Source organism: Sus scrofa, chromosome X, assembly GCF_000003025.6.
Source record: "Sus scrofa isolate TJ Tabasco breed Duroc chromosome X, Sscrofa11.1, whole genome shotgun sequence".
NCBI lineage: Eukaryota > Metazoa > Chordata > Mammalia > Artiodactyla > Suidae > Sus > Sus scrofa.
This window is the reverse complement of record NC_010461.5, coordinates 42,608,970-42,634,266: the sequence shown is the minus strand read 5'-3', so window position 1 is coordinate 42,634,266 and position 25,297 is coordinate 42,608,970. Positions and strand designations below refer to the sequence as shown.

The 25,297-nt window shown below is 52.4% G+C and overlaps 1 protein-coding gene across 6 annotated transcripts; it reads right to left on the bottom strand.

The window, feature by feature from the left end:
* FTSJ1 (FtsJ RNA methyltransferase homolog 1 (E. coli)) lies at nucleotides 14,069-24,707 on the bottom strand. Of its 6 annotated transcripts, none has more exons than XM_021079435.1 (14): nucleotides 24,450-24,707; nucleotides 24,227-24,368; nucleotides 22,236-22,394; nucleotides 21,887-21,956; nucleotides 21,697-21,787; nucleotides 21,280-21,358; nucleotides 19,123-19,175; nucleotides 18,980-19,033; nucleotides 18,787-18,889; nucleotides 18,598-18,681; nucleotides 17,856-17,959; nucleotides 17,571-17,768; nucleotides 17,314-17,355; nucleotides 14,069-14,682 (listed from the first exon to the last, which is right to left on the bottom strand). In XM_021079435.1, exons 3-13 carry the CDS (start codon nucleotides 22,354-22,356, stop codon nucleotides 17,323-17,325), a joined length of 990 nt encoding a protein of 329 aa, XP_020935094.1. In that variant the 5' UTR covers nucleotides 22,357-22,394; nucleotides 24,227-24,368; nucleotides 24,450-24,707; the 3' UTR covers nucleotides 14,069-14,682; nucleotides 17,314-17,322.

Sequence of the window (25,297 nt, the reverse complement as noted above, 5' to 3'; positions counted from 1 at the left end):
CTGTAGCCAACGGCCTATACCCCAGCCATAGCAACGCCAGATCTGAGCCTCGTCTGTGATCTACACCGCAGCTCACGGCAACGCCGGATCCTTAACCCACTGAGCAAGGCCAGGGATCCAGCCCGCAACCTCATGGTTCCTAGTTGTATTTGTTTCCGCTGCGCTACGATGGGAACTCCAGTCATACATATTTATACATTCTTTTTCTCATACTATCTTTTTTTTCTTTTTGTAGTCGCACCTGTAGCATATAGAATTTTCCAGCCTAGGGGTGGAATCAGACCTACAGCTGCCGGCCTACACCACAGCCACAGCAACGTGAGATCTGAGCTATATCTGTGACCTACACTATAGATCACAGCAACTCCAGATCCTTAACCCACTGAGTGAGGCCAGGGATTGAACCTGCGTTCTCGTGGATTCTAATCGGGTTCGCTTTTGTAGAGCCGTGACGGGAACTCCCTTTCTCATACTATCTTGTCTGCAGTGCTTTATCTCAGAAAGCAGGGCCTGGGTGGGAGGGTGGAGGAGCTTCAGCTTCCAGCTGTTAAGCTCTTGGAGACCTTCTGATCTTCGATAAAGTGACTGCAGGGGAGTTCCCATCGTGGCTTAGCCGAACTGAATCTGACCAGGATCTGTGAGGATGCAGGTTCGATCCCTGGCCTCTCCCAGTGGGTTAAGGATCCGGTGTTGCCGTGAGCTATGGTGTAGGTCGCAGACTTGGCTCAGACCCCTCCCTGGCCTTGCTCAGTGGGTTAATGATCCGGCGTTGCCTTGAGCTGTAGTGGGTCGCAGACTCGGCTCGGATCCGGCGTTGCTATGTCTGTGGTGTAGGCCGGTGGCTACAGCTCCGATTAGACCCCTAGCCTGGGAACCTCCATATGCCACAGGAGCGGCCCTAGAAAAGGCAAAAAGACAAAAAAAAAAAAAAAAAAAAAAAGGAAAGAAAAGAAAAGAAAACCAGGCCTTAAGAAGTGGCTTCTCCCAGGACGCCCCACAGTTACCAGAAAATTCACCTTTCCTTGTTCTCCGCCCCCCTTTGTCCCTCGGGCCCCAGGAAACCCCTGGGTGGCAGCCATACAGATGCCAGAGAGAGCAAGCCAGACAGGTCCTTGCTGGCCAGGGATCTGACTCACTGATCCATTACCCAGGGAGCTTGCTGAGTATCTTAGCTCTGGTTGGAGCAGCTGGATCCTGCCAGGCCAGCATCTGGAAGGGGTCCTGAGCATCCATTCCAAGACGTCTGGCATTGGAAGTTCTGCAAAGCAGACAGATCTAATGACTGGCAGCTGACATTTATTGAGTGCTTGTTCTATGCTGGACTATTTAAGGAGCTTCTCATCCATTATTTCTGTTAATCTGCTCCACACCACTGTAAGGCAGGAACCATAATTACCTGTGTTTCATTCATAAGGAAGCTGAGACTTAGCAGTTGAAACAACCCACCTGGGAATAAAACCCTTCTCACTGGTGTCACCAGCACAGCAGCCCAGGATGGCAATGTGGACATTTCAGCGACTGTGAAGCCTGAATAAGTCCACCACAACACCACTGTCTGGGACCGGGGATGGGGAGCTGGCTGTGTCTTAGATCTGAATCAGGGCACAGCACTGGAGGTGGGAACCAACAGGTGGCCCCTCATCCCAGAGGATCATTCCAAATCCTCAGGATGGGGGGGTGTCACAGCCCCCCTCTCTTGTGCCCTGCTCCTGGGAGCAGGGCACAGCCCCGAATGGCCTGGATTTTGCTCTGTCTCCCCATCCCAGTCCCTGAGGCTCACTTTACACGAGTCCCTTGTCTCCCACCTCAGTGACCTCATCAGTCCTGAGAGCTGGTGGATTCAGTGAAAGGAAACTTTCCCAAATGGTAATATCACAGGAGTTCCCATTGTGGCTCAGCGGTAATGAACCCAACTAGTATCCATGAAGACACAGGTTTGATCCCTGGCCTTGCTCAGTAGGTTAGGGATCTGGCATTACTGTGAGCTGTGGTGTAGGTTGCAGACGTGGCTTGGATCCTGCGTTGCTGTGGCTGTGGCGTGGACCAGCAGCTGTAGCTCCGATTAGACCCCTAGCCTGGGAACTTCCATATGCTACAGGTACGGCCCTAAAAAGAAAAAAAAAAAAAGCCTTTCGAAGTTTTTCCTGACAATGTATAGGGCTGAACTAGACGTTGGCTGAGACTTTTCCCGGGTCAGAGGCAATCCTGGGCTGAGCCATGCCCAGCCCCCAGGGGTTATATCCATTTTCTGACTCACTTTGTTTTCAAGACCTTTTTTTTCAAGACCTGGACGCTGAGGGGCGCCACTAGCTCACTAGCCTCTGAGCCTCTGTGAACTTCAGGAAAGGATTTGCCTTCCTCCTGGCAGCTTCAGGCCAGGACCCAGGGATGCAAGAGGCACCTGGGCTGCACTTCCGTCCCCACCTTCGTCCTTGGCCACGTGTCCCTGGTCAGGGCACACCCTGCCCAGCTGTGCATGATGGCCTGCTGCTGCCTGACGTTCTAGGGTCAATAGTGATGACCCCACCATCACCACCACCACAGCAACGCAGGATTCGGGATCCACGATCCGAGCAGCATCTTCGACCTACACTGTGGCTCATGGCAACGCTGGATCGTTAACCAAGTGATCAGGGCCAGGGATCAAACCTGCGTCCTCATGCGTACTAGTCTGGTTTGTTACCGCTGAGCCACAGTGGGAACTCCCTAGATACATATTACATTAATTACATGTATTAGACATAAATGCTTTTCCGATAAAAGTCTCTTTTTCCCTTTCTTTACAGAATGCTGCTTTTTTTTTTCTTTTTCTTTTTAGGGCCATACCCACAGCATATGGAGGTTCCCAGGCTAGGGGTCCAATTGGAGCTGTAGCTGCCCACCTACGCCACAGCCACAGCCACTCCAGATCTGAGCCACATCTGCAACCTACACCACAGCTCACGGCAACGCTGGATCCTTAACCCACTGAGTGAGGCCAGGGATCTAACCCACAACCTCTCGGTTCCTAGTCAGATTCGTTTCTGCCGAGCCACGACAGGAACTCCCAGAATGCTGCCTTTTTATATGGTTTTGGTTTGGTCTACTTCCATGACAATGTATTTCAGTGGAAAGGGACACCTCTCTGCTCATCTCAAACCTGCTCTGCATCTGGGCCAGACTTGGAATTCAGGCATAGCCATCATCCTGTCCATCCAGAGCCAGGATGGTTGGGGGCCCCTGTGCCTCCCCTACTTTGCCCCAGCGAGTTGTTGGCAGATTGGGGCAAGCGGTGGAGCTGCCTGCTCCTTGCCCAGGACGGCAGCCCCACCGGTCTGGCCTCCCCACTGCTGACAGGCCAGCGGTCAAGGCTCCTTCAGCCCATCTCCCAGCCTTGCCCCTGAGGGCAGTGTGTGAAGACTCAAAGGAATCGAGTTCCCGTCGTGGCGCAGGGGTTAAGGAATCTGACTAGGAACCATGAGGTTGCGGGTTCGATCCCTGGCCTTGCTCAGTGGGTTAAGGATCCGGCGTTGCCATGAGCTGTGGTGTAGGTCGCAGATGTGGCTCAGATCCTGAGTTGCTGTGGCTGTGGCGTAAGCCGGTGGCTACAGCTCTGATTCGACCCCTAGCCTGGGAACCTCCATATGCCACGGGAGTGGCCCTAGAAAAGGCAAAAAAAAAAAAAAAAAAAAAAAAAAAAAAAAGACTCAAAGGAAGCAGAGAAGCAGGAGTGTGGCCCAATGGTGGGGAGAAGATCTTTTTTTTTAATGGGGCCGCACCTGGGGCATATGGAGGTTCCCAGGCTAGCGGTCCAATCGGAACTGTAGCCACTAGCCTACACCAGGGCCACAATAACACAGGATCCGAGCCACGTCTGCAACCTACACCACAGCTCACGACAACACGGGATCCTTAACCCATTGAGCGAGGCCAGGAATCGAACCCACAACCTCATGGTTCCTACTCAAATTTGTTTCTGCTGCGCCACGATGGGAACGCCTCTTCTTCTTCTTCTTTTTTTTTTTTTAATGGAAGATCCTGGGCCAGGGAGCAAACTGGCACCACAGCTGTAACCTGAGCCACAGCTGTGGCACCTCCAGATCCTTAACTTGCTATGCCACATGGGAAATTCTGGGAGCAGCTCTTCTTTTTAAAAAAAATTTTTTAAATTAAAAAAAAAATTTATTGGGAGTTCCTGTCATGGCTCAGTGGTTAACGAATCCGACTGGGAACCATGAGGTTGCGGGTTCGGTCCCTGGCCTTGCTCAGTGGGTTAAGGATCCGGTGGCATTGCTGTGAGCTGTGGTGTAGGTTGCAGACGCGGCTCGGATCTCGCGTTGCTGTGGCTCTGGCGTAGGCCGGCGGCTACAGCTCTGATTAGACCCCCAGCCGGGGAACCTCCCTATGCTGTGGGAGTGGCCCAAGAAATGGCAAAAAGACAAAAAAAATTTTTTTTGTCTTCTTATATACACATATACTTCCATCATGTTCTATCGCAAGTGCTTGGATGTAGTTCCCTGTGCTGTACAGCAGGACCTCAATGCTTATCCATTCTTTTTTTCTTTTCCCTTTTTATTGATTTCATCTTTTTAGGGCTGTGGCTGTGGTGTAGGCTGGCGGTTACAGCTCCGATTCAACCCCTAGCCTGGGAACTTCCACGTGCCATGGGTGTGGCCCTAAAAAAGACAAAAAGAAAAAAAAATTCAGGCTCATAGGCACACGTGCACCCCTGAGCACAGGTGGTGCATGGGCCCCTGGGGATACAGGTACACGCTTGCCCTGACCCAGGCCCACATCTGCACATGAAACCATGCACTTGTATGGGCGTGGACCCCTAGAGTTGCACAAGGACAGATACCGAGGCCAAGCCCCTGGGTTTACCTGCATCCATGCGCACAGACACGCACAGGTGTCCAGAGGTACATGTGCACAGACACCACTGTCCAGGCTCCTGGGCACTTGTGCATCTGTGCACACCCACATGTGCATTCACGAACCCCTCAGGTGACAGGAGGTCAGCCAGCCAGGCTCAGGCTGATGGAAATACCTGCAGCCATGCCCACACCCATGGCCAGGCTCAGGCTTTCAGGTGTACGCATGCGCTGACACCCCAGCCCAGCCCTATGCGTGGACCTGGTCAGTTACACTGGCAAGGACACGGCACACCCAGGGGCTACAAGCACAGACCCTAGACACGTGACCCTGGACCAGTGGGCTCCCCTGCACCTGTACACTCACACCCAGCCACATTTGCGCACCCCGTGGTGCACACGTACACACACAGACACTCAGGCTTGCACCCCCGTGCAGAAGCAGATCCTCATGCTTGTGCACAACTCCTTTTCACAGACACCTTTGTCAGAGTGCATATCCCTGCCAGGCTCGTCCACACCCTCACATCTCCAGAGAATGCACACTTGCACCCGTGTAACACACCCAAACCAGCAAAGCCAGAATGCATGGGTGTGCACTGCATCTGCATGTGTGAACGCACTGTAAATGTGCACACACAGGCAGAGGCACACCAGGCATGCATGCACCTAACTTCACACATGTCGCAGTGTACACTTGTGTGCACACATGTCCGTGCATGCACACCTAATAACCCTGCAGAGCCCTGCCTGGCCGCAGTAATTGCTCTCAGCCTCTGCATCTGGCAGAACTTTCTTTCTTACTTTTTTTGGGTCTTTTTAGGGCCGCGCCTGTGGCATATGGATGATCCCAGACTAGGGGTCGAATTGGAGCTGTAGCTGCTGGCCTACACCACAGCCATAGCAATGCTTAACCCACTGCGCGGGGCCAGGGATCGAACCCGAGTCCTCATGGGTCCTATTTGGGTTGTTACCACTGAGCCACCACAGGAACTCCCTGGCAGTAGTTTCTTGTGAGATGTGGGCTGTGACCCGCAATTCACCCCAGTGTTCCCCAGCCCCTTGGCATCTAGAGAGATTCATACATTTGTCCCTAACCTCGGGCTGCCGCCAGACCTGAGATGACATCATTACAGCTACTCTCCCAAACCATGGTACGCGTGGCTCTAAACGTGTTCTGTGGGCGAACAGCCTGGCATGAACCAGGTTTGGGTGGGACTTTGGAAGGAGACTTAGGGCAGTTCTGAAAGCTCCCCAAACAATTCTGACTCATCTTGTGGCGTGGCCGAGGATGTTCTGTGGATACAGCCTCCAGAATCCAATCCCATGCTGCAGATTTCACTCAGCGTTTTCCTGGGCTACACGCCCCCTCTCTGAGCTTCAGAGCCCCCTTCAACCAGACAAGGAGGATGTGCTGAATTTTCCTTCTTTGACCTGAATGCCTGCTGTCTTCACACATGGCCAAAATGAGTCTCCTGGAGTCAGAGCTGAGACTGAAAGGCAATGTATTAGGTTTTTTTTTTTTGCTTTTTAGGGCCGCACCCGTGGCATATGGAAGTTCCCAGGCTAGAGGTCGAATCAGAGCTACTACAGCTGCCAGCCTACGCCACAGCCGCAGCAGCACGGGGTCTGAGCCACATCTGTAACCTACATCACAGCTCACAGCAACACTGGATCCTTAACCCACTGAGCGAGGCCATGGATCGAACCTGTGTCCTCATGAATACTAGTCGGGCTCGTTTCCGCTGGGTCTCAACGGGAACTCCCAATGTATGAGGCTTTTTGTTTGTTTGTTTTTCGGCCACCCTGCGGCATATGGAAGTTCCCGGGCCAGGGATCAGATCTGAGCTGCAGTTGCCACCTATGCTGCAGCTGTGGCAACACAGGATGCTTTAACTCACTGGGTCCGCCTGGGGATCGAACCTGCGTCCTGGTGCCATAGAGACACCGCCAGTCCTGTTGTGCCACAGCAGGAACTCCTAGTTTGCTCAATGTATCTGGGCCACTATAACAAAACACCCCAGGCTGGGGAAATAATGGACACTTATTTCCTCAGAGTTCTGGAGGCTGGAAGTCCAAGATCAAGGTGCCATCCGAGTTGGTTTCTGGTGAGGCCTCCCCTCTTGGCTTGTAGACGGCCACTTTCTCACTGTTTCCTCATGTGGCCTTTCCCCTGTGCACACGTGCGTGGGAAGAGCTCACAGGCGTCTCTTCCTCTTCTTATAAGGTCCCCAGTCCTATTGGACAAGGGTCCCACACTAATGACCTCACTTAATTATTACTTCCCTAAAGGCCCCAGCTCCAAAAATGGTCACGTTGCGGGTTAGGCCTTCAATATATGAATTAGTAAGACGACACATTTCAGGAGCTCCCCTCGTGGCACAGCAGAAACGAATCCGACTAGGAACCATGAGGTTGTGGGTTCGATCCCAGGCCTCCCTCAGTAGGTTAAGGATCCGGCATTGCCGTGAGCTGTGGTGTAGGTCACAGACATAGCTCAGATCTGGTGCTGCTGTGGCCGTGGTATAGGCTGGCGGCTGTACCTCCGATTGGACCCCCTAGCCTGGGAACCTCCATATGCCGTGAGTGCAGCTCTAAAAAGAAAAAAAGAAAAAAAAAAAAAAAAAAGAGGACCCATTTCAGGTCCTAGGAGTCAACAAACAAATCACTACTTAAAGCTGCGGCAGGATGGCTCTAACTCCTCCTTCTTCTCAGGTGCGTTCCTGAGACGTGTCTGTGCAGAAACCACACAGAGAGGAGGAATAACAACTGGCACGATCACAGCCCTTCTTGTAGACATAGACTTCCTTACTGCTTGCAAGGTATTCCTTTTTGTTAAAAAAGTCACATTTACTGAAGTGTATTTCACATATAGTAACAGGTCTCCTTTGTAGCAGGGTTCACTGAGGCTTGATGAACGAAACTAGTGGGTTAACTGCCAAGAGCAGGAGAGAAGTTCTTTCACTTTGAAATAGTTCTCTGTGACTTTGAAGTCAGCCCCTCCCTCCACTAGCAACCATTGATCTGTGCACTATCCCCATAGTTTTGCTTTTCTAGAATGTCATATAAGTGGAAGCAGACAGTATGTAGCCTTGTTATTCAGGCTTCTTTCACTAAGCCTAGTGCACTTGAGGGTCATTTAGGTTGGATGCTTTTTTTTTCTTTTTTTTGTGGGGGGAGGAGCGCATCGGAGGCATACAGAAGTTCCCAGGCTAGGGGTCGAATTGGAGCTGCAGCTGCTGGCCTACACCCCAGCCACAGCAAAAGAGGATCCGAGCCAAGTCTGTGACCTACACCACAACTCAAAGCAGTGCTGGATCCTTAACCCACTGAGTAGGACCAGAGATCGAACCCGCATCCTCATGGATACTAGTTGGGTTCGTTACTGCTGAGCCACAGTGGTAACTCTTAGAAACTCTTTTTTTTTTTTTTTTTTTTTGCTTTCCAGGACCGCACTTGCAGTACATGGAGGCTCCCAGGCCAGGGGTTGAATCACAGCTACAGCAGCTGGCCTATACCACATGTGGAGCAGCATGGGATCTGAACTGCATCTGCAACCCACAACACCACCCACGGCAACACCAGATCCCTAACCCGCTGAGCAAGGCCAGGGATCGAATCCACAACCTCATGGTTCCTAGTCGGATTCGTTTCTGCTGCACCACGAGGGGAACGCCTAGAAATTCTTTATATATTCTGGTTGCTGGTCAGATAATGCATTTTGAATTTTCCTTTTTTTTTTTTTATATGGCCACGCCTGTGGCGCATGGAAGTTCCTGGACCAGGGAATGAATCTGAGCTGCAGCTATGACCTACACCGAGGCTGTGGGAACACTGGATCTTTGAACCCACTGTGCCAGACCAGAGATCGAACCCATGCCTCCACAGGTACCTGAGAAGCTGCAGTCAAATTCTTAACCCACTATGCCACAGTGGGAACTCCAGATATTGCATTTTGAATATATTTTCCTCTGGTCTGTGGCTCATCCTTTCATTTGGCATTATACTTTTATATCTATGATTTTGTTTCATTTATACATTCAACAAACTTTTATTAAGTATGCCAGCCACTGTTCTAGGTACTAAAGCCACTGAAGGGAACACAATCGGCACAAACCCCTGTCTTCAGGGACCTCTCATGCTCAATATTATTTGGTAGCCAATGGAAAACATTAAATTAACATGTTGGATATTCTGTGTCCCCCAATCCACTCTCCCTACCTCCCTGTCCTGTCCTGTGTCCATGTGGGGACCTCATCAGCCAGGCTCTGCTCCACCTGGCTTCTAGCTGGGTTGGCCAAGGAGTGGCCCTAGTAGGTGACTGGACCACACAATGATAGAGAAAGCCCAGTATTCACTGGCAGGGGCTGGGTTCCAACTTCTCCTGTGTTTTGGGAACACTGTTCCCGCTCCTATTCCCTTCAGGCCTAGGAGTGGTGGCAGCACCCCTCTGATGCCAGTTCCTGTGTAGCTCAGCTACCTTGCTGGTTTATTGAACCCTCTCTCCCTCTCTGCACCTTCGTTGCCTTTTTTTTTTTTTTTTTTTTTTGGTCTTTTTAGGCCTGCACCTATGGCATATGGAGGTTCCCAGGCTAGGGGTCCAATCAGAGCTACAGCTGCTGGCCTACACCACTGCCACAGCAATGCTGGATCTGAGCCGCGTCTGTGACCTACACCACAGCTCACGGCAATGCCAGATCCTTAACCCACTGAGTGAGGCCAGGGATCGAACCCGCAACCTCACGGTTCCTAGTCAGATTGGTTTCTGCTGCGCAATGATGGGAACTCCTCTCTCCTCCTTTGTAATGGTCCCTTCATTAAGGTCTCTTCAAAGTTCCCCCTGTGTGTGTCTTGTGTTTTCCCCCCATGTCCCCCAGGGCCCTAGCTGACTCAACAAGTAGATCTATAATATACCATTAGAAGTACTAAGTGCTACAACAAAACACAAAGCAGGATGTGGGGGTGCAGACGGATGAGGTGCTATTTTGAATAGTCAAGGAAGGCTTCCTGAGGAGATGATCTTTAAGAAGAGAAAAGGAGGTAATCTCGTCGTGGCTCAGTGATTAACGAATCCGACCAGGAACCATGACGTTGCAGGTTCGACCCCTGGCCTTGCTCAGTGGGTTAAGGATCCGGCATTGCCATGAGCTGTGGTGTAGGTTGCAGACGTGGCTCGAATCCCACGTTGCTGTGGCTGTGGTGTAGGCCGGTGGCTACAGCTCCGATTCGACCTCTAGCCTGGGAACCTCCACATGCTGCGGGAGCGGCCCTAGAAAAGGCAAAAAGACAAAAAAAAAAAAAATCTCAGGTGTGGACACTCCTGGGCTATGGACACTTCTGAGGGGGCTGAACTGGAGCTAAAGCAGTTCTGGAACATCACAGGCTACACTGTGGACACCCACAGGGTCACCCGGACTGGAGTGTGGACACTTCCATGATGACACGGTTGAGATGGACACATCTGTGGTGCCACTCAGGCTGCGCCGTGGCAACTCCCGCGTCCCACAGACCAAGTCATTGTCACTTCTGGACTCACTCTGTGGGGTGGGTACTCCTGGGGTCACAAACGCTGGGCTCTGGATGTTTCTGTCGTCAAACATTGGGATATGGACACTGCCAGGGTAAAACCCACTGGACCCATCTGGGGTCACAGAGACAAAGCAGGACATGTTTGTGATCAGGCATACTGGAGTGTAGACACCTCTTTGCTCACATTGTTTGGGCACTCCTGGCATCATGCAGACCAGAGTTCAGCTACTCCCAGGGTGACGTGGATGATGTAGTGAACAAGCCTGTGGCCACCGAGATCAAGATGGGGACACGCCTCGCTCCCACATTAGGTGAACTCCTGGAGTGAGGGCTAGGGAGTGACAGCCCGGTGGTCACAGACCCTGGTCACAGAGACTTCAGTGATCACACAGCCAAGGGCACACTATGCTGGGGACACACGGACCAGGTGCTGGCCGCTCCTGTGGTCACACAGAAAGTTGATCGTTCTGGGGTCACACAGACTGTGGTGTAGATCCTTCTGGGGGAAACACAGGCTGACTGTGGTCCTCCTGGGGTTGCATACACCGCGGCATGGACACTCCTGGCATTTCGTGGTCTGGAGAATGATCACTCTTAAGGGGCAGTGACTGACAGGTGGAAAGCCGGCGGTGATGGACAGCGGTGTGAACAATGTTCTGTAACACAGACCAGGGGTGTCCTTCCCCGAGGACACACACTGGGGTCCAGAGACTCCTGGGGTCACACGAAGGGGGTGGCCGCTTCTTGGGTGATGAAGGCTGACATATGGCCATTGGTGAGATCACCCAGACTGGGAGACGGGCACTGCCGCTGACTGGCATACTTGGAAGTGGGCACCGCCAGGGTCACAGGCTGCAATTTTCACAACTCTGTGGTTGGTGGCTTTGGGATATGCACACTTACGGGGTCACACAGACTATGTTGTGAATAGTCCAGGTGTCACGCTGACTGGAGCGGATACCTTCTGTGGTGACATGGACTACACTGTAGGCACCCTCAGAAGGTGACAGTGACTGAGGTGTGGTAACCCCTGGGGTCCCAGCCACTGGGGACTGGGCACCCATTGTTGTCACCTAGCCTACGCAATTGACAAATCTGTGCTCAAACTGACCAGGGTGTGGACACTTTGGGGGTGACACAGGCTGCGTTATGGAAAGGCTGGGGTCACACGGCCTGGAGAATAAACACTCCTGTCATCACAGACACCAGAAGTCACTTAGACTAAAGTACTCCACTGGGAGACACAACAGTCCAGGGTATATACACAGATTTGCGGACAAACTGACTTTGGTATGGAAAATTCTGGGGTCCCAAAGAGGGGTGTAGCCACTCCTGGAGTCACAAGAGTAAGGCCAGACATGGGGAGAGTGGGCACTCCCAAGGTCAGATACTGGGCCTGGGCCACACACTTGCAGGGTGGGGGGCATGGTCACCACTGGGTCAGGCCAACTGGGGATCAGACATTGCTTCCGTCAGAAAGACGTGTGTGTGTGTGTGTGTGTGTGTGTGTGTGTACTTCTGGTGTCACACAGCCTGAGGGAAGTAACTCATGGGGTCCCAAAGGCTGGTGTGTTGATGCTCCTGGAAACTGAGATGTGGATACAGCTGGGATTACACAAACCAGCCTCTGCACGACTGGGGCCTCGCCGCCTCTAGCGTGGACACTGCTGCATTTGCATGGGAATGGGTGTGGACACTCCTGTTACACATTCCTGGGCTCACAGGGTCACACAGACTGGGGTGTGGACATTCCTGTGGTCATGCCGACATGGGCGAGAAGACTCCCGGGCTAACACGCTGTGGTGTGCTGCCACCTGCCCCTCTGGGGGTGACAGACGTGGTAGGGACACTCCCAGGGCCACAAAGTCGGCTACACAAACACGTGGGGTCACAGACGGGTATGTCGGTAGTCCTGAAGTCAATGGACTAGGGTGTGAGCAGAGAATGTCTGGGTCTGCCCACGTAGCTGGGGAGTTTGTCAGCTCCTGTCTGCTAAATTACAGAAATTCAGGACTGCAGTTGTGGCAGATTTTCTTTTTTTTTTTTTTGTCTTTTTAGGGCCGCACCCGCGGCACATGGAGGTTCCCGAGCTAGGGGTCCAATTGGAGCTGTAGCCACTGGCCTATGCCACAGCCACGCCAGATCCTTAACCCACTGAGTGAGGACAGGGATCGAACCTGTGTCCTCATGGATGCCAGTCAGATTCATTTCTGCTGAGCCACAATGGGAACTCCATTCACGGCAGACTTTGTTGTTGTTCTTGTCTTTTTAGGGCTGCACACGCGGCATATGGAAGTTCGCAGGCTAGGGGTTCAATTGGAGCTGTAGCCGCCGGTCTATGTCACAGCCACGGCAACTTGGGATCCAAGCCATGTCTGCGACCTACATCACAGCTCATGGCAACGCCAGATCCTTCACCCACTGAGCGAGGCCAGGGATCAAACCTGCATCCTCATGGATGCTAGCCAGGTTTGTTAACTGCCGAGGCATGACAGAGCTCCATGGCAGGCTTTCTGACACTCCTTTGAAAGGGGATTCTTAACATAAAAAACTTGTTCAAGGGTCATGCTGAACAAGTTTGGCATCTGGTTAAATCTGGGGACTCTTCACAGAATGTGCATTCGTGTGTGTGCGCAATTATTATTATGGAAACCAACTCAACAGAATGGAGATTCCTCAGGAAATTAATACAACTACCATTATCATCCGGCAGTTCCTGGATCCCAAATATATACTTCTGGGTACATAACCATAGGAGATGAAATCATTATCTTGAAGAACTAGCTGTACCCTCATGTACATCACAGCATCATTCACAACAGCCAAGACAGGGAAACAACCTGGGTGTCTGTCAACAGACGAGTGGATAAACAAAACGTGGGAGTTCCCGTCATGGCTCAGTGGTTAACGAATCCGACTAGAAACCATGCGGTTGCAGGTTCGATCCCTGGCCTTGCTCAGTGGGTTAAGGATCCGGCATTGCTGTGAGCTGTCGTGTGGGTCACAAACGCAGCTTGGATCCCGTGTGGCTGTGGCTCTGGCGTAGGCTGGTGGCTACGGCTCCAATTTGGCCCCTAGCCTGGGAATCTCCATATGCCATGAGAATGGCCCAAGAAAATGGCAAAAAGACAAAAAAAGAAAAAAAAAAAAAAGAAAATGTGGTATATGCATTACGATGGAATATTATTCAGCCACAAAAAAGGAAACCCTGCCATTTGGGACTACATGGATGGACCTTGAGGGCCTTACGCTAAATGAAGTAAGTCAGAAAAACACAAACACTGTATGGGTGAAGGTGGTCAAGAGGTACAAACTTCCAGTTATAGGATGAAATGTGCAGCCCAGGGACTATACTTATCAATACCGTATGGTATATTTGAAAGTTGCTTAGAGAGTAAGCCTTTTCTTTTTTCGGCCAAACCCATGGCATATGGAAGTTCCTGGGCCAGGGATTGAATCCGAGCCACAGCTGCGACCACACAGGATCCCTAACCTTCTGCACCACAGTGGGAACTCCAAGAGAGCAAATCTTAAAAAGTTCCCATCACACACACACACACACACAAATGTAGCTGTGAGGTGATGGATGCTAACGAAACTTGTGGCAATCATTTTGTAATACACAGGTACATCATATCATGTACACTTTTAACTCACACAATCCTATGTCCATTATATCGCGAGAAAACTGGAAAATATATTATTATATTAAAATGAAACAACACTGGGATGCTGTAATATATGAACTTTTTAAAAGGAGTATATCAAATTATAAGATCTTATCTCAAAGTAGTGACCAATGTGAACAATGTTTTATAAGACACCCACAATGACTGTAACATAACGTTAAAAAGAAAAAAAAAAAAGTAACCGTGACCCATATTGGTGGGAAAGTTGCAGGCACTGCTTTCACTGTTGTGATGCGCTGCCAGCATTGAGGTTCAGGAATAGAGCTAAAATTTCTGTTCAATCAATAAAAACGTAGTTATTTCCCTGCAACAAGTTCACAGATAGCCCTGACTTCTATCAGGTTAAGAATCCCTGCTTTCAGGGTAAAGTGTGAACAGAATCAGGAGGACACCGCTGGAAAGATTTAGAGAGGAGGCAAGACCCCCCTCGGCGGCGCAGATGGACAGTCCGAGATGTTTCTTTCCTCGCTGTGTTTCTGCTGGTTGTTGCAGGTTCCTGCTCGGCGCTTGTGTGTTCAGGACCCGTTGATGAGCTACTTGAAAACAAGTTCATCAACTCAAGTTCTTGGTTTTCCTGACAGCGAAGAGCTTCCAAGTCCTTATCAGATTGCCAGCTAACGAAAGGTCAAAGTAAAAGGAAGTTTTAAAACAAAATATATTTCCCCACTGTCTTCTACTATAATCATTGTTTACTCAGCTACTGACATTTTTCGTGGAGTTTTTTTTTCCCTCTACTTTTATTGTGAACCATAACATGCGCACACAAAAAGGCATAAAACATATCTTGGGATGTCTAGTTCTCAACTGTGAATATACCAGGATTTAATGATCCCTTCTACAGCTGATGGATGTCAGGGCTGTATCTAGTTTGGGGGTGCTGCAATAATGCTGGCTAAGAACATTCTAGTATGGCATATGGAGAGTCCCAGGCTAGGGGCTGAACCGGAGCTACAGCTGCTGGCCTACGCTGCAGCCCTGAGGATCCAAGCCGCGTCTGCAACCTACCCCACAGCTCACGGTAACGCCGGATCGTTAACCCACTGAGCGAGGCCAGGGATCGAGTCTCAACCTCATGGATCCTAATCAGGTTTGTTAACCACTGAGCCACGAAGGGAACTCCTTAGTACTCATTTCTTAGAGGAACTGGCACACATGCAGCTTTAGCAGAAAATGCCTAACAAATTTCCAGTGGAAAATTGGCAACACCATTTTATGCTGCCATTGGAGTATATGTTAGGGTTCCAACTGCTGCATGACCTTCTAGATACTTAGAATGGTCAATCTTTTTAGTTTTAGCTTATATTTCTCTGATGAGCAGCTTTTCAAGTGCTTACTGGCCATATTGTCATATTTACTTTCCCTTATCGATTTGTAACTTTTTTTTTTAGGGCTGCACCTGCAATATACATTCCCAGACTAGGGGGTTGAATTGGAGCCCCAGCTGCTGGCATACACCACAGCCACGTTTGTGATCTACACAGCAGTGCACGGCAACCTCGGGTCCTTGACCCACTGAGTGGGGCCAGGGATTGAACCCACGTCCTCATGGATGCTAGTTGGGTTTGTTACTGCTGAGACACAATGGGAACTCCTACAGAAGCTTTTTTAACATCAAGGACACTGTATATAGGGATTGTAAATATCTTTTCCCGGGAGTTCCTGTTGTGGCTCAGCGGGTTAAGAAACCTAGTATCCACGAGGACGCAGGTTCGATCCCTGGTCTCTCTCCGTGGGTCGGGGATCTGGCATTGCCACGAGCTGTGGTGTAGCTGGGAGACGCAGTATGGATCGCGAGTTGCTATGGCTGTGGTGTAGGCTGGCAGCTGCAGCTATGATTCGACCCTGGGAACCTCTATATGCCTGGGAACCTCTATATGCCGCAGTGTGGCCATAAGAAAAGAAAATCTCTTCCCACCGTCGGTTGCCATTTCGTTTTTTTAAAGGTGTCTTTTTTTTTTTTTTTTTACTTATTTTAATGGAAGACTGCAGAGCCACTGCCAGAAAGGACGGCCTCTAACACAGTGTCCTGAGGATGATAGGCCCCCACATACAAGGCACAGTTCCGCCCCAGGGCCTTTGTATTTGCTAGTGCCTCTCCCTGGAATGCTCTTCCCCTAAACACACGGACTCCCTCCCTCGTCTCCTTCAGGTCTCTGCTCAAACAGTACCTCATGAGCCCTTCCAGGACAACTCACTTAAAAACTGCAAACTGCCAGAGTTCCCTTCATGGCTCAGCAGTTAATGAATCCAACTAGGATCCACGAGGATGCAGGTTCGATCCCTGGCCTCACTCAGTGGGTTAAGGCGTTCCCTTTGTGGCTCTGTGGTTAACAAACCTGACTAGGGTCCATGAGGATGCGAATTCAATCCCTGGCTTCCCTCAGTGGGTTAAGGATCTGGCGTTGCTGTGGCTGTGGTGTAGGCTAGTAGCTACAGCTCTGATTCAACCCTAGCCTGGGAACCTCCATATGCCACGCGTGCGGACCCTTAAAAAAAAACAACATGCAAACCGCCACCCTCTTTGATGAAGAGTTCTTCATCTCATTATCCTGCTCCTTCTTTTGCTAACCAATAGTATTTTTACACACTATACACACACACACGTGTTCAGACAGATAGTATTTCTAAGTGTGGGTGGAAGCCCCTGCATTCATGGTGTTACTCTTTTATTTATTTTTGTCTTTTTTGCCTTTTCTAGGGCCGCACCCGTGGCACATGGAGGTTCCCAGGCTAGGGGTTGAATCTGAGCTGTAGCTGCCGGCCTACACCACAGCCACAGCAACACCAGATCTGAGCCGCCCCTGTGACCTCCACCACAGCTCACGGCAACACCAGATCCTTAACCCACTGAGCAAGGCCAGGGATCAAACCCGCAATCTCTTGGTTCTTAGTCGAATTCATTAACCACTGAGCCACAACGGGAACTGCCACACTGTGTTACTCTTTACCTCCTTCCCTAACTAGAAGCTCTGAGGGCCGGGATGTTTGCCTGTTTTGTTCCCGCTCTATCTTCAAACTTTGAACAATGCCCAGCGCACAGCATGTGCTCAAGAAACGCTGACTGAGCGCCTCGATGTGTCAGATGCTGAAAGCAATTCCTAGCCCATGACATCGAGTGTTGTAGGAAAGGTTTGCTGGCCGAAATCCTATCAGTTGGCATAAAAATTTCAAAGGTAAAAATCTTCCTTGGTTTTTTTCTTAAAGGTGCCCGCTACTCCAACTCTCAGATAAAAAGGCAAGTTTACCTTAACGTGTCAAGGCGAACAATTCATTTCACTGTCTTCCACCTACCCAAGAAAAAGAAAAGGGACTCAGATACTTGGCTAAGCTCTTCTGTTCACTATGCCTGCTTTTACCCACTGATTTTTACGGTCATTGGGAGGCAGGGAAGAGAATTTTGCCCCAGAAACCAGTGATTTGGGGCAGAAAGAGGCACATGAGGAGGGGGTCGCTGTGGGTGCAGAGAAAAGGCACGGAGGGCCCTGGGACCGGGTCTCCAGACCTCAGAGGCCAGCAGGGTGTGGCACTGTGGGGCAGCCAGGGACTGGGGCAACACGGCCGCTGTGCTGACGGAGCAGTCCTGCGGGCGGGTCTCCTTGGCTAGCTGCCCCTTCTTCTTCAATGTGCAGGCCTCCTGGTACGGTGGTGAGATGGGGGGCTGCGTGGGTGGGGTGTACTTGTACTCTGAGCCGTCCTCTAGCTGCAAGGACACAAGTCCCGGAGATGGTGAGGACCTGGGAAACTAGGACAGCGCCCTCCAACCGCCCACCGCTGGCCAGGCACTTACGTCCAGTGGGTAGCTGCGGTCCGAATCATAGGCGCTCAGGTCCCCGCAGGTCACAAATGGCACAATGGTGCGGGTAGGCCCATCCAATTGGTTGAAATCTGGATCTGACCAACAGGGAGAGATGAGACAGGATGGGGCTGGGGTGTCTGGGACTGGTCGTGACTCAAGCGGTAGCCAGGATGAGTTACTGAGACCTCTCCCACGTGTCCACCAGCTGCTCTTACACGCCTTCACCAGAAACCCTTCATTTGGTTCTGATCACCTCCTCAGGGAAGCCCTCCAATCATGTGGAAACAGCACCCTCTCCAGCTCATTTTTCTCCCGCTGCACTTAATTCCATACCATGCGCTGCCTGGACTTCGTCTCACTCAAGGGCACTTGTCACGAGAGCAGCTCTGTGCCTTTTCCCTCTGGGGGCCAGGCTGAAGGCCCTCATGGGACAAAATTCCCACACTTGGGGGTGTGACCGAGTCTTCCTGGGCTAGAGAGTCTTCCTGGGCTAGAATCGCCTTAGCTGGGTGGAGTCTCCAGTGGGGCAGGACTCAGGATCCTCCCGGGACAGAATTCTCACCAGGTCCGAGAGTTCCCACGAGCGGACTGGGCTTGAGGATCCTCTTGGGACAGAATTCCCCCGAGGGGCAGGGTTTCCACCAGGGGGTGGGGCTAAGGGCCCTCCTGGGACATAAATTCCCTAAGGGCACAGACTCTCCCCAGGGATGAGGCCCAGGGCTCTGGCTCTCACCGTAAGAGTGGTCCAGCAGGGGTTTGGTCAGGTCTGGCAGGAAACCCGCAGGGGGGTCATAACCCTTACAGACAGCGAAAGCCTCTGTGGGGAGAAGGTGGAGTGAGGGGCCCCTGCCACCTCCAGCCGGTGTGGGATGCGTCCCCGAGTGTCACACCTCCCCCCACCCGGTCCCTCCACCCCACTGACCGATGCTGGAGTTCCGGCTGCTCCTGGGCTTGGCACAGAGCACGCTGGAGAAGAAGACACGCAGCTGGCTGTAGATCAGCGTCACATCCCGGCCTCGGAAGATCTGCGGGATGGGGAGGCAGGCAGAGATGGAGGCACGAGGGTGGTCTTCGGGGACCCCTCTCTATCCCCTACCAGGTTCCCTGAGGCTTACCTTGGCCACAAAGCAGCCCCCTGGCTTCAAGACGTGTGTGGCGATGTTCAGAGCCTGTGGGCAGGACAGGTGGCTAAGGCTGAGGTGGAGCCAGCCAGCCAGGAGGGGGCCAGACTGAGGCAGGGGCAGCCAGGGTTACTCACGGCTAGGAGGAGCTGGGCCTGCATATACTCATCAACATCGTGGAGGCCGGTTACTGGGGCAAGAGGAACAGTGTTAAGCGGGGGGCGTCCAGGTCTATCTTCCTGTCCCAGGGGTTAGAGCCCTAAAAACGCTTCCCAGGCCCTCTTATTGCTAAGGTTCTGCATGCAGGTGACTGTCTGCCAACTAGATGCATATGCTGAGCTCCTAACCTTCGGGCACTTGTTTTCATTCTCTCTCTTTTTGTCCGTTTAGGGCCACGCCCCTGGCACATGGAGGTTCCCAGGAGAGGGGGCCAAACTGGAGCTGTAGCTGCCAGCCTACACCACCACTCACGGCAATGCCGGATCCTTAACCCACGGAGCGAGGCCAGGGATTGAACCCTCATCCTCATGGATATGAGTCGGGTTTGTTAACCACCGAGCCACGACAGGAACTCCTTGTTTTCTTTCTCAAAACAACCTTAGGCACGAGTATCGTCATCATCATTTCTCCCTCCCGTCCAGACTGTTCCTCTTAACTTCAGACTCAGATCAGAACCAACATCTCAAAGTCGACACATCCAAAACCAAACTCCCGACCTTCCTGCCCAAAGCTGCTCCTCCCACCGTCTTCCCTGTCTCATCGGATCCTTGCGGTTGTCCAAGCCAAAACCGCTGAGTTACCTTTGACAGACAAAATACACACTGCCTCCTCCATGCTCTCCTCACAGCCACATACCAGTCACTAGCAAATCTCCTCAGCTCTACATTCTTTCTTTCTTTTTGGCCGCACCTATGCCTACAGCATGTAGGATACTCCTAGGCCAGGGACTGAACCCGTGCCACAGCGGTGGCCTGAGCTGCTGCGGTGACACCACCAGATCCTTAACCTACTGAGTTACAAGGGAACTCCTCACCTCTACTTTCCAAAGATCCCCTGGATCGACCCTCTACTCATCTCTCCCACTGTCACCACTCACCTGGACTACCGCAGCGGCCTCCCCCGCTCCAGGTCTCACCCCTCACCCTGCTCACAGCAGCCCGAAGGATCGTGTCACAACCCAGAAGTCAGGCACGGCCCTCCTCTGCTCACAACCCTGCTCTCACCTCAGTGAAGAAGCCAAAATCACCACCATGGTCCAGAAAGACCCACACAAGGATCCGATCCCCACTCAACCTCACCGCCTACCACCCTCCTGCTCACTCACTCTGATCCAGCCACGCTGATCTCCCTGTTGCTCGCACATGCCAAGCACCCTCCTACCTCAGGGCCTTTGCATGGGCCAGTCCCTTTGAGGGATGGTTCTTCCTCCAGAGGTGCCCCTGGTCCACTTCCTCCTTTAGGTCTCTGTGCTAAGGGCAGTAAGGCCTTCCCTACTTTATTTTACTTATTTTATTTTTTGTCTTTTTGCCTTTTCTAGGGCCGCTCCTTTGGCATATGGAGGTTCCCAGGCTAGGGGTCCAATCGGAGCTGTAGCCCCCAGCCTGCGCCAGAGCCCTAGCAACGCGGGATCCGAGCCGCGTCTGCAACCTACACCACAGCTCACCGCAACACCGGATCCTTAACCCACTGAGCAGGGCCAGGGATCGAACCTGCAACCTCATGGTTCCTAGTCAGATTCGTTAACCACAGCGCCACGATGGGAACTCCCCCCCTTACTTTATTTTAAATTCTTCAGGTACTCCCCACCTCTCTCTCCTTTCCCCATGGTACCTATCACTATGCTATGGGGTTCACATTTCTTTCTGTCTGCTCCCACTAGAACACCAGCTCTATAAGGTCACAGATTAGCAGAATTTTATTCCCGAGCATTTCCCCAACATGTACAATAGTGCCTGACACAATAGGGCTCGGCAAAATGTGCTGAATGGATGGCTGGCTGGCTGACTGAAAAAAAAAAAAACAGTGAATAGTAAGATGGAATCGGACAGTTGCAGAGAGAGGAGCAATAAGAAGGGGAAAGGGGGGACAAAACTGAAACGATTGAGTGTGAGAAGGGAGAAGACAGAGGCAGAGAACAGGAGACAGAGGTAGGGAGAAGTCAGATGTGGGAACAGCTGATAGGAGAAGAGAAAGGCAGTAAAAGCAGCCCAAAGAGGTGGGACATACAGAGAAGGACACACACGGTTCCCTGCCCCCCCCCCGCCTCTGTCTGCCCCCCCATCCCTGCTGCTTACCATCGGGAGCCCCGTCACACACTACGAGGTCCGCGGGGCAGCCCTCAAAGTGCTGGATGATCTCCTTGGCAGTGGACAGCTATGGAAGAGAGGGAGGATGAGTGGCCCCACGGCACCCCCTCCACAGCCCGCTCACCCCACCTGCCCTGGGCCCTGGCCTGCAGCCCCTGGGTCAGCCAAATTCTCAGGCTTTGCCTAAGATCGGACTCCATACCCTGGCATCATTTGTGGCTGTCTCTCTGTGACGGCCACCTGCTGGCTCCATTTCTCTGCTGTTACACTCTCTCGGGTTCTCTCAGTTACTCTGTCTCTGTCTTTCTCAGTCTATTTCTTTCTCTCTTCCACCTGCCGGAGCCCCCAGGTCGGGGGGGCCTTTGCCCAGGATCCACCCCATGACAGCCCCAGCCATGCTCTCACCTGGGTGATATCCCCTTGGATCTGTAACACACCTGGCAGTGGAGCCATAGCCTGAAGGTCCACAGCCACCACGTGGCCGGACCCCTGGCCCCTGTGGACAACACAGTCCCACGTCAGCCTAGTTTTCACTCCTGGCCCACCCTTCCCCTAGCCTGTCCTCCGGCCCCCTCATCTGGGACTCCACACTCACCCAATCTTCTGGCTCAGCACCTGGCTCCAGCTGCCCGGGGCCGCGCACAGGTCAACTGCCCGCGTCACGCCTGAGCACACACAGGAAGGTGGAGTGGGCAGCCGCACCCACCTCTCCAACCTGCCACCCTGTGAGGTTCGCTCCTTTCCCCGCCCTGGGGAGCACTCACATCTATCGGCTGCCCAGATGCCCAGCTCCTTTGGAAGACCCACCCATCGTCCTGCTGGGCCCCTGCCCCAGAGACCCTCCAGGTCAGCCCACTTACCAAAGGGAGCGCTGGAGGCCTAGCCCACTTGTCTAGTCCCTTCGCCCGCCCCATCCCCCAGTGACTCGCCCGCCAAGTGGGGACCTTGGAAGAGCTGGAATTCCTCGTCAAGTTGTAGCAGTTTGAAGGCACTGCGGGCACGCCAGCCATTCTCCTTGGCTAGGCGGTAGTAGACATCCCGCTTGTCCTTCGACGTCCGTCCCATCTCACACACTGGTTGCCCGGGGACCTGCCAACAGTAAGCTGACGCCGCCCTGTATCAGTAACTGGGTGAGTGGGCCACCACCGACCTCTGTAGGGCAGCAAGGACCACATAAACGAAACCAGGCTCGGAGTTCCCTGCGTGGCGCAGGCGGTTAATGAACCCCACGAGGATTCATGAGGATGCAGGTAAGGTCCCTGGCCTTGCCCTGCGGGTTAAGGATCTGGCGTTGCTATGAGCTGTGGTGTAGGTCACAGATGTGGCTCGGATCCTATGTTGCTGGGGCTGGGGTGCAGGCCGGCATCTGTAGCTCTGATTTGACCCCTAACCTGGGAACTTCCTTAAGCTGTGGGTGCAGCCCTAAAAAGCAACAAAAACAAAAACAAACAAACAAAAAACCACTAAACCAGGCTCCTCTGACCCACGTGACAGCTCCCTCAGCAGGTGGGAAAGCTGCAGCCTTCCGAACTTCCAGATCCCACTGAATGCACAGCCTGAAGGACCCCGCCACTGAGCTCTCAGGCTCCATCGCTCACCCCACAGATACCCCAAAAAATCCCACAAGAGATGACCTATTACTGACCCTGTTGCCCTGCCACTGCTGTCACTCACACACCACAAATTAAACCCTGCAACTCTCACTATCGACCCTTCTTTGCCCACCTGATCCTCAATAACATCTCACAGTCTCTCTGGCTGTCCTCACTGCCCCTAGAGTCCCAGAGCCCTACGAGCCCCCATTCATCCCTTGCTTTCACCCCTGTTATCCTCATACTACCTCACTGCGCCCCCCCCATTTCCTTAATCTCTCTCCTGAAATGATTATGTCCTCAATAATTCCTTTATCACGACCTCCATATCGCGCCCCCCCCCATTAATGTCTGGAGGACCATGGCCTATTAGTTCCCCATTAAGCCCTCAATTACTATGATTTCTCAGCCCCCATTCACTTGGTCCTCCCACTGATCCTTCACAGCCTCTAGCAACTGTCATTACCACACTCACATTAAGCCCTGATCATACATAAGCCTCCCATTCTCTCCTCACTGCCCACCTTTCCATGCCCCCCTAATGATCACTTGATGAGGACACCCAACGACTTACTCTTAGCTATTACGCTCTCTTTGCTCACTCTGTTCCCATTAATTCCTCAATGACCATGCCATGATCACCCACTAAAATCTTTTGATTACAACACTCCTTTGGCCTCTTATTCTCTCTTCTTTGATCACAACTCCCATTAGCTCCTTGATCATGACCCTCATTGGCCTCTATTATTCCCTCCCCGGCCTCATAGTAATTGAATTGTCCTTCCAATTACTATGCCCCATCGCTTTTCATTAATCCTCTGAATATGCTACCTCCGTCAGTCCCTCAGGGATCACACTTCTACCTGCTTCCCATTATCCTCAAGGTGCCCCTGTACTATCCTCCCATGAATTAATGAATGCATCCCCACTGGCCCCCATGATCACATCGACTAAAACACGTCTATCAGCCCCCAGTGATTCCCCAATAACACACCCTCGCAGCCCACCCAACCCTGACACCCACCCATCAACGGCCCTCGGGCTACACCTCCCGGCCCCTCCTCCGCATTACCTCAAAGCCCAAGTCCCCACTGGGACTACAAGACCCCTTTCAAGGCGGCTCCACCGGTATTTGGACCCCTGCCCGCCCCCAGCCCGCCCCGCCTGAGTGGGTCCCCTTATCCAAACCTTGGGTCTGGAGCCTCCCCGGTGCCAGCTTCCCGGACTACGCAGCGGCAGCGCCGCCGAGAGCGAACTTCCCCCCTTCCCTCACCGGCCGGACAGCGCAGGCGTGCCTCAACCGTCTCGGCCGGGACCCAAGTCCTCCGCCCCCCAGGGCCTACCTTAAACTTTCTACGTAGGGAAAAGCCGGACGAAGGAGGCCGGTCCGCGAGCAGCCCGAGCTTGCGCGAGAGCGCAAACCGGTGAGAAATCCAAGGGCTTCAGTTTGGGTTCTTAGTTGGTCCGGACGTCTCTCGCGCATGCCTAAGGGCGACCGGAGCGTGGCAAGACTGTCATCGCGGAACGCGGAGGGTCGCGCGAAGCCAGGGCCGGACCTGAACTTACCACGTGAATTCCGTCATCTCGCGCCGACGTAGCCGGTCTGGCGAACTGCCGTTCCCAGCATGCAATGGGCGCGAGCAAAGCCGCCGAAGTCGCGCGCGGCGTGGCCGAAACGTCGCGAGGAGGGGGAACGGTTCTTTTGTTCCAAGGCGAAAATTAACGTACTCTCCGCCCCTCCCTTCTTGGGAGATGGCGGTCCTCGGGCCTTTGGACTACATTTCCCAAGATGCAACGCGCACGCCGGCACCTATTCCCTTTTCGCCTGCCTGGAGGTATAATTACCGCCAGGGTCGAGAAGTAGAGAGGAAGGCAAGTGCGTTAATTAAGTGCGCGAGCGCGGTGAGGCTGCTCCCCTGCAATTTCAAATCCCACTTCCTCTCACTAATAGCGCCCCCTGACTGTTACCGTCTCAGGACTTCGGTTTCTCCATTTGTAAAATAGGGATAATAAATAGTACAGACTCCGCAGAGAGTTACTGGGAGATCTAAATAGGTGTAGTGCAGCACGCTGTCCTTCTTTGTAATTCTGTGTTCTTCAAACACTTTTAAGTCAGACCTAGAAAAAAAGACTGCATCGCGACCCAGTGCACAAGCAAATATAGTAATGGAAACATTTATTATAGAGTTTCCCATGTGCCAGGCACTCTTCTGAGTGCTTTCGGTGGTGTGCTGGTAAATGGTTAACAATCAGCTCTTTAGGTGGAGAGGGAGAGGAAGCCCCGATCTCTAACATTTGCCAGTTTCCATGGTTTTACATACTATCATCTTGTCAAATTTCAACTTACCAAGGTGTAGTCACGGAACCCAGGGTCTGGAAGAGCTGCAGTGGTGCACCACTGTGTATTATTTCTA